The sequence below is a fragment of the Bufo bufo genome, chromosome 3, assembly GCF_905171765.1.
Source record: "Bufo bufo chromosome 3, aBufBuf1.1, whole genome shotgun sequence".
In the NCBI taxonomy this organism is placed as follows: Eukaryota; Metazoa; Chordata; class Amphibia; order Anura; family Bufonidae; genus Bufo; species Bufo bufo.
The window spans coordinates 698,267,327-698,277,438 of NC_053391.1; the positions used below are offsets into that span (position 1 = coordinate 698,267,327).

Here is a 10,112-nt window from a genome sequence, read left to right on the forward strand (position 1 = left end):
GTAGTTATATTCCTGTACATAGGAGCAGTATTATAGTAGTTATATTCTTAACCATATTTCTTTTTATTGAGGTAAGAAAACAAGGCCACATGCCTACATAAGACATCAGTATCATAACATTAAAAGTTACAGTAGTTATCCAGCATACAAGTCATGTGTAGACAATACTAGCGATTATCATCATCATCATCACCATAAAACAAACATCAAAAGGAGGAAAAAAAAGGGGGAGGAGGGGGAGACAATGGGTTAGGTGGGGGAGGGGGCAGAGAAGTGAGGGAATCCTGCTCTATCATGTGAAATTCCTGTGTGATTTCCATGGGGACCATAGCTTTAGGAAACAATGGCGAGAGTTTGTTTCCCAATGCGCCAGTTCCTCAAAGCGGTAGACATGATCTACCTTGTCCGTCCACATATCTAGATTTGGTGGGGAATCAGTTTTCCACAAAAGGGGAACCAGTAATCTCGCAGCTGTGATCAGCATTGTAGGGAGATTATTTTTAGCAGGGGTTATCGTGCTATTAGGGCACCACAGTAGGATAAGTTTGGCATCTAATAGGACTTTAGTTTTGCAAACGCTATTAATCGTTGATTCTATCAATTTCCAAAACGGTTGAATCTTATGGCAGAACCACCAGATATGTGATAATGAACCGGTTTCTATGCCACATCTCCAGCACACCTCAGGTACCTCAGGATTTAGTTTGTGCAAGAATTCAGGAGTTTTGTACCATCTACTTAGTAGCTTAAAAGAATTCTCCTGAACTCTTACACAGCGACTGAAGCCATGAGAGTGGGCTAAAACAAAGGCCCTCTCTGGTTCCGTCAGGATCATAGAAAGCTCTCGCTCCCATGAAGTCACATAACCGAGCTCTGGAGGTAAAGAGGAAAGCAATTCCTTATACATCTGGGATAATGGCCTAAGAGGAGGCCTAGGGGCCAAGACTTTCTTTTCAAGCCAGGAAGGGGAGCTATTACTAGCAAAGTTCACTACGCATAACTTAGTATCTCTCTTAAAGTCTGCTAAGTGGAAAAAAGGAGCTGACTTGATTTCGGGGCGATCCATTATTAAATCCCATTGCAAACTACCATCTGGGAGAAGGACATCCCGCAGGGACAAACCAGCGAGCCTTGACCAAATCCCGGAGGGGTTTGACACAGAAGGATGAATATAGCTCTGTAACAATTTAAGAGGCATACAGGGGTTAGGAAAGCTAAACTGCTGGGATTTGACCATTTTAGACCATTCTACTAGCATTCCTTTCCAAACCGGGGAAGAGGCGTAGTGATTGGCTGAAAAGGGCCTAACACCCCATAGAGTGAGCTGATCTTGGCTGGTGAGTAGTACAGATTCGAGCCGTGAGCAAAGAGAGTTAGATTTGTGGGTCAGGGCAGATATACATCTACATAACTGAACAGCAGTGTAATATGACTTTACATCAGGCATCCCAAAGCCTCCAAACTTCTTGTCCCTTGTAAGGACAGAGTAGGCAATGCGTGGAGACTTGCCATTCCAGAGAAAGCGCGTGAACACTCGGCGGACCTCTGAGAAGTATGAGTTTGGCAACCATATGGGAATGGCTTGCAGCAAATAAAGAAATTTAGGGAGAATGAAAGTTTTCAGATAGTTTTTCCTCCCTATCCACGAAACAAAAGGGAGTTTCAGATTCTGTAGGTGAGTGCGAACCTCTTGCAGGAGTGGAGCATAGTTAAGGGAGGCTAGATCTTGAATATTGGCCGAAACCCGTGTTCCTAAAAATGTAATGTCTCTGGAGGCCCAGGTAAATGGGGTGGCACGTTTTAGACTATTTACTACATATTGGGGACATGAAATATTAAGTGCCATGGATTTCCCATAATTTATTTTAAAATTGGATACAAATCCAAAATCCTCAAAAGTATTCAACAACTTGGGCAAGGCCTCTGCAGGGTTGGAGGTCATGACTAAAAGGTCATCCGCGAATGCTGCAGTAACATGGGTTTGCGAGCCAATCTGAAGGCCTTTGATAGCAGGATCTGACCTAATTTTACACAGAAGGGTTTCCATGACCAGTACAAACAGTGCCGGGGAGAGGGGGCACCCTTGTCTTGTCCCGTTTGTGATGCGAAATGGTGGGGACAATGCTCCATTGACTTTGACCATGGCAGAGGGGGCCGAATAAAGGGTGTTAACAGCACTAATAAACTGGTCCGGGAGGCCAAACTTCGACAGGGTCCGCGACATAAAGAGCCAGCTGACCCTGTCGAAGGCTTTTTCCGCATCCGTGCTCACCAGGACTAAAGGCTTAGAGGATCTCTTGGCCCAATTCACAAGATGTAGAAGTCGCACCGTATTCTCCGACCCCTGTCTGCCATGGACAAAACCTACTTGTTCCTCATGTACAATGTCAGGGAGGACATCCTGAAGCCTGGTAGCCAGAATCTTCGCCCACCACTTCACATCATTATTGAGTAAAGATATTGGCCTATAGTTACTGCAGCATGTTGGATCTTTGTTTTCCTTATGGAGGACAGTAATGTGCGCCAATAAGGAATGAGGAGCGAGAGACCCCCCTGTCAGAAGGTAGTTGCACAAGTTCCTGAAACGTGGGATTAACACATCCTGAAAGGATTTATAGTATGCAATGGAAAATCCATCCGGTCCGGGGCTTTTGCCCGATGGGATAGACATAAGGACCTTGCGCACCTCCGAATCTGAAATAGGCTTAGTCAGGAGGGAAGTTTTTAATGGGGATACAGAGGGAAGATCTAGAGACTGCAAGAATTTGTCAGTAGCCTCGGATAAATCTCCTGGTGTAGTCCCATTAGGGGGTGGCAAATTATATAAGGCCTCATAGAAGGCACAAAATGCTTTAGCAACATCTGGAGTGGACTTATGTATTTTGCCCTTGGAGTCTTTAATAGAGGAAACAAAGGAGTCAGAGAACTGCTTCTTGGCAATTGCCGACATCAGTCTGTTTCCTCTATCCCCATGTGCATAGGCCTTAAATCGGGAACGGAGGACCAGCTTTGCTGAGGTGACATTCAATAGATTTTTTAGTTTTGTTCTGGCTTCAGTTAGTTCTGCTAGGGTGCTTATAGCCCGGGATTCCTTATGGGAGGATTCTAAACGGGTTATGTTCGCCAATAAGGCGTCCAGGGCTAGTGTCCTTTGTTTTTTCAAAAAAGCTCCCAAAGCTATAAGCTCCCCCCTGAGGACCACCTTATGGGATTCCCATAATATAGAAGGAGAAGGAGGCGACTCTGGGGCATCATTAAGCGTGAAAAATTCAGATATTGAGGCCTTAATTTTATCTGCATGTCTGGGGTCTAGAATCAGGGTATCATTAAGACGCCACAAGCGCTCCCTTCTCTGTGGTCCAAACAGGGAAAAATTAACAATGACAGGGGCATGGTCGGACAATGTTATATTACCTATCCGGGCTCCAGAGACATTACGCACGTGAGAACTCGACAGGAAAATGTAATCCAATCTGTGGAAAGACAGTTTAGCATGTGAATAAAAAGTATAATCTCGGCCATTGGGGTTTAGGGCCCGCCAGACATCTAATACTTTAAGTTTCCTCAGGGAAATTTTTAATCTTCTCAGGAGCCTGTAAGATACTGAGGGTCTGCCCGCCGAGGTGTCCACCGCTGGCTCCAGGGCAACATTGAAGTCGCCCCCCAAAACTAGTAAGCCCTCAGAGAAGGAGGACAACGCATTAAGGGTCTGAACGAGCCATGGTACTTGGCCTTTATTGGGAGCGTATAAGTTAGCAAAGGTCACTGGAGATTCGCCCAGTAAACCTTTTACAAAGATGTACCTGCCCTCAGGGTCCGCTAAGATAGCTGAGTGCTTAAAGGGGAGGCATTTATGCACAGCTATACTAACCCCTCTACTGGTGGAATCATGAGTACTGTGAAACCACTGGACAAATTTCTTGGGGGGAAGTTTAGGAACTTTGCCTGTTCTAAAATGGGTCTCTTGCAAAAAGGCCACAGAGACCTTATCTTTCAGAAGGAGAGATAGAGTTTGAGACCTTTTACATGGCTCGTTCAGCCCGTGCGCGTTTAGTGAGGCGACTATTATAGAAGACATTTCTGCATACATTCAGGTGAGTAAATGCATAATACATCCATGGAAGTATGGAAGAGCACACAGATGATATGAGCAGGAGAAGGGAAAAAAGGTAGGGGAAGTACAAAAGAACAAAAAATGAGTAAGAGAACATTAAACATGTCAAGTTGACAAATGAGTGACTCAGACAAGATACCCGTCCGAGGAGGGTTAGGCACTCTACCTATCACCAGCCGAGACAGGATTGGGCTGGCGAGGGGGCAAGTAAAGCACCTGTGGTCTGAACAAAAGAGACCAAAAACGAAAGATGTGTCCAGCATCTTAATCTATCCGGACATCGCCCTGCAGTGAGGAACAGAATGCAATGTCCTAGAGGTAGCGTCCTGTAGCAGCCATGACACGGCACAAGGCCCTTTAAACATAACATTGAGCCCAGTAGGCCACAAAAATAAAACACTAAAAATGTAGAAAACATTGAAAATGTAGGAAGATCATGTCCGCCTTCAATAACCTGTATAACACATAGGTGAGCATCAGTCATCTCCTATTCTGTGGAGGTAGAAATATCAGCAAGGTATGCTTACAAACACCTCTAATCAGGTGGGATCCCTTTCCATCCTGCTGCGTCCCGAACGGTCCGACTTGCCCGCAGACGCTGTTTGCCAAGCGTTGACACGAGGTGGTATGGGGAGGGCGCCATCTTGGTCAGCCGGTAACCATGAGGGGATTTCCATCGGAGGAACGTCCAGGGACCGCCAGACAGATTCCAGGTCAGCAGGTGAACGCACGGTCAGTAGCTTACCATTCCTGGAAATCGCCAACCCAAAGGGGTATAGCCAGCGGAATGGGGTCGAGGTTTTTCTCAGGATATCCAGGAGAGGCCTGAGAAGGCGCCGCTTGGCCAGGGTGGATGGCGCGATGTCCTGGAACATCTGGATCGGGGTATTTTCGTATTCCAGTACCTCTAATTCTCTTTGGCTTTTGAGGATGGCTGCGGTATCAACGTAACTTAACAAGCCACAGATTACATCACGTGGCGGTTCTTGCGGTTTAGGCCTAGGGCGCAGCGCCCTGTGTATGCGCTCCACCACGATTCCCGCCGCTCTGTCAGGGTCCAGCAGCTTAGAGAACAATTCACGTGCCACTGTCGGTAAGGCCTCCGCTGCAAACGACTCAGGTAGGCCGCGGATGCGGATATTGCGCCGGCGGCTACGATTTTCTTGGTCTTCCAATTTCAGGAAGGCATCATTTAGCAAGGCCTTGTGAGACGCCAGCACCTCCGACGCTTTACTTTCATATGTCATGATGGCCTCCTGAGTGGCTTCTAACGCCACCACTCTCTGCCCCAGATGCTTCATGTCGTCCTTGATATCAGACAGGTCTTGTTTCAGGGGCGAGAGGGCAGATTCAAGGACCCGGCGCAGGGTTCGCTCTGAGAGAGGTGGGTCTCTGGGTCTCTTGTCCGAGACATCGGAGCCGCTGCCTGCGTCTGATAATTCCCCGGCGTCAGAGTCCTGTGCAGCAGACGTCGCCATATTGGGGCCTTTCTGCGCCGTGAACCTCGACGTTTTCCGGAGAAACTTCTCCATCTCTGGCTGTTTGGAGCGCAGTGGGGTGGACTCTGAGCTTCCTCTGTTCTTTTCTCTACCAGGTTTCCCCATAATCAATCAAATTATAAGCTTATATAGGGCGAATGAGCCGGAATGCTGGAGGAGCTCAAGCTCGTGCGGCCATTCAGCAGCGTGGCTCGGCTCCGCCCCCCTATAGTAGTTATATTCTTGTACATAGGAGCAGTATTATAGTAGTTATATTCTTATACATAGGAGCAGTATTATAGTAGTTATATTCTTGTACATAGGAGGCAGTATTATAGTAGTTATATTCTTGTACATAGGAGCAGTATTATAGTAGTTATATTCTTGTACATAGGAGCAGTATTATAGTAGCTATATTCTTGTACATAGGAGCAGTATTATAGTAGTTATATTCTTGTACATAGGAGCAGTATTATAGTAGTTATATTCCTGTACATAGGAGGTAGTATTATAGTAGTTATATTCTTGTACATAGGAGCAGTATTATAGTAGTTATATTCTTATACATAGGAGCAGTATTATAGTAGTTATATTCTTGTACATAGGAGCAGTATTATAGTAGTTATATTCTTGTACATAGGAGCAGTATTATAGTAGTTATATTCTTGTACATAGGAGCAGTATTATAGTAGCTATATTCTTGTACATAGGAGCAGTATTATAGTAGGTATATTCTTGTACATAGGAGGCAGTATTATAGTAGTTATATTCTTATACATAGGAGCAGTATTATAGTAGTTATATTCTTGTACATAGGAGCAGTTATTATAGTAGTTATATTCTTATACATAGGAGCAGTATTATAGTAGTTATATTCTTGTACATAGGAGGCAGTATTATAGTAGTTATATTCTTGTACATAGGAGCGGTATTATAGTAGTTATATTCTTGTACATAGGAGCGGTATTATAGTAGTTATATTCTTGTACATAGGAGCAGTATTATAGTAGTTATATTCTTGTACATAGGAGCAGTATTATAGTAGTTATATTCTTGTACATAGGAGCAGTATTATAGTGGTTATATTCTTGTACATAGGAGCAGTATTATAGTAGTTATATTCCTGTACATAGGAGCAGTATTATAGTAGTTATATTCTTATACATAGGAGCAGTATTATATTCTTGTACATAGGAGGCAGTATTATAATACCTCAAAGAAAAAATGTGAGGAATTGAGTCAGCACAACCTGTATGTAGTGCATATCACTATGGCGAAATACATATACAAACTGAGAATACAAATGTGATCGCACTCTACATCCAGCACTCTGCCCTGCCTCTATGCTGGATGAGACATTGGTGTACATTTTGGCCAAAGTGTAATAAGCCACTCACCACGTCAAGGTCGCCTCTATGGAGTGGTCCCTAACACTAGTTCCTACCTGTTTATGGGCCATGACAGCCACACAAAGTCCAGGGAGCGCAGGTACAGCATGCACGCCAAGCACACTCTGCTTTTAACCCCGTCCGGTGCCATTACAGCTTTCATCGGATCCAGGGATGCAAGTACCAACATGCATGCTGAGCCCACCATATACTTCTCCTGGAGCCAAATGGCAACTGGTAGGTTCTATATAAGCAGACTCAGTTTTATACTGACTTTAAAACCAGCCTCCAGGGCAGACTAACTGGTCAGGTGTGCATGACTCAAAGGAGATCGCCACGCCTCCAATATATACTACAAAGAAAAATGTGAGGAATTGAGTCAGCACAACCCTATATGTAGGTGCACATCGCTATGGTGAAATACATATTCAAGCGGAAAATGCAAATGTATAAAACAGAGTCTTCTTATATAGCACCTACCAGTAGCCATTTGGCTCCAGGAGAAGTATATGGTGGGCTCAGCATGCATGTTGGTACTTGCATCCCTGGATCCGATGAAAGCTGTAATGGCACCGGACGGGGTTAAAAGCAGAGTGTGCTTGGCGTGCACGCTGACCTGCATTCCCTGGACTTTGTGTGGCTGTCATGGCCCATAAACAGGTAGGAACTAGTGTTAGGGACCACTCCATAGAGACGACCTTGACGTGGTGAGTGGCTTATTACGCTTTGGCCAAAATGTACACCAATGCCTCATCCAGCATAGAGGGCAGAGTGCTGGTTGCAGAGTGCTATCACATTTGCATTTTCCGTTTGTATAAGTATTATAATACCTGTATTCTTGCACATATGAGGCTTTAATATGATGCTGACTTTACTTTTTTGCTTCTTTCCATGTTATATTTTTTCAGCTTCAGGAAATTTCTGCAAATCAAAAACTATGCTTGTTGTCAGTGAATTGGTCGTCATGTTATATTTGTGGTTGAACAATTTGTTTTGAAGAAACTTACCCTAACAGACCTTTGTCCTGGTCAGAAGAACTTTTTACCACAGTTCCATTTAAAAAGTCTGGTATCTACAAATCCTCACCACTGGATCCTTCAGGTCTCTGCTGACAACTCCAGTCTCCATTGTTACTTGGGACGATCTTACATTTGATGGAGGTTTTACATTTCTCTTGTGTCGCTGCTGTCAGACTCTCCTGCCCCCGTTTTATATACACAGGTGGGTTTACTTGTAGTGTGAGGGATGACCAGTGATGGACCTCAGCTAACCCTGGATGATTCTTACCCTCTTGTCTATATAATAATGTGCTTGAAGAAATGCGAGATACTATACAATGATGGGGGTGATCTTCACGCCATCTCATTATCGCAATGTAATGGGTAAATTTGGATTCTCATAGATATTTCAACAAATATATAGTGGAGTAAAATCTTAATAACCACCATTAATAACCATTAATAGAATCCACCAGGTCCCTGACTGGACTATGTGATGGTGCTCTTCATTGTATCTGCTGCACTAAGTGTCTACAGGAGCTCACAATTAATGAGTCCAGTACTCTGTATGTATGAAATATATATTCCGATGTTCATTTCTAATTATTCATTGCATATTACTACACAGATGTACAATGGTACAACATGTAACTCCATGAGTCCTATAAAGTGCAGACCTAAAACACCCAAAGTAGAAGAATCTGCAGAAGGATGGCCACCTAGAACCTGGACAGATATGGGCTACTAGGGATCTACCTAACAGTCCACGAACACTCTAGAAATGGTTATGATCCCACTACAAACCAGGGATAGACGTCCTGATCCACTATACATGAGGGATATAAGAATTGATGTACTACACACCAGGAATATAATCAGTAACCCACTAAATACTAAGGATATGCTCAGTCCAGTCACATCGTTCTGACCACCAGCTAATCTCCAGAGTAACCACCGTGTGCAGCTCGGACAGCAGCTAGACAGGGTGGAAGTGACTCAATAAGGTCATTGTAGGTTGTCACAGGTGTCTGAAGCCATGATGACTGCAAAGCATCCCACAGCTGCTGGTGGGGGTGTAGGGGGAACCATAGAGTGAACACGACCATCAAGGTGTTCCCAAGGATGCTGAAGGGGGGTATGGGGAGGATCCATGGGCAAACATGACCAACAAAGTGGTCCCACAGATGCTGATTTGGGTTTAAGTCTGGAGAATTAGAGGGCCAGGGTAATATCTGGAATTCTTGGTCCGACATTGGTCTTGGAAGTCATGCTCTTCCAACCAATGTCGGACATTTCTAGCTGTGGGACATATCTCATTGTATTGCTTGAAGATCCCATCTGCCCCAGGGAAGAAAATTAGCATGTATGGGTGGACGTGACCTGCAAGGATCGATTCATACTCAAATCGGTTCCCCAGACCATAATGCTGCCACCACCAGCTTGTGTTCTTCCAGAGATGGCTGCAGGGTATTTGTTCTCTGATGTTTCTCGCCTGACACGCCAATGTCCATCCGTTCAATAAATCAAAAAACATGACTCATCTGAGAGGACAACCCTTTACCAATCAGCAGAGGTCCAATTCTGATACTGCTTCAAAAATTGAAGTCTTTTTTTGCTGATGCAACTTGGTTGTCAGAGGTGTGGTGACCAACCTTCTACTTCGAAGCCCCATACGTCGTAGGACTCGCTGAACTGTTGTGGTAGACACGTGTCTGGTGGCGCCCTGGTTCATTTTGGCGGCGAGCTTCTCCGCTGCAACTTGTTGGTCTGCCCTTGTGCACCTTCATAGCCAATGTTCACCTTTCCCATCAATGGCACTTGGTGCTCCGCAGTTTCCACGTCGCTTACTCACAATGGTGCCGTATGCCTACTTGCGGTAAACTTTCACTGAAGCAGCGCGAGAACAGTTCACACTGCGCAGGTTTAAAAATACTGCCACCCCATGAAAAACCCCTGTATTCCTCCTCCAGCAAACTTTACAGCAGGCACATTGCAGTCAGGTAGGTAACGTTCTCCTGCCATTCACCAGATTCATCCATCAGACCACCAGATAGAGAAGTGTGATTGGTCACTGCACAGAAGACGTCTCCACCGCTCCAGCGGCAGCGTGCTTTACACCGCTCCATCTGACACT

General features: G+C 44.8%; 1 protein-coding gene across 1 annotated transcript in view; it reads left to right on the forward strand.

The window, feature by feature from the left end:
• LOC120994224 (ecto-ADP-ribosyltransferase 5-like) overlaps positions 1-8,458 on the forward strand; it is a 54,194-nt gene extending 45,736 nt beyond the window's left edge. Inside the window, exon 5 of the mRNA XM_040422671.1 lies at positions 7,889-8,458. Coding sequence (XP_040278605.1) covers positions 7,889-7,977 — 89 coding nt within the window. The 3' untranslated portion in view covers positions 7,978-8,458. The remainder of the gene's footprint in view (positions 1-7,888) is intronic.
• Positions 8,459-10,112: the final 1,654 nt, after the last annotated feature.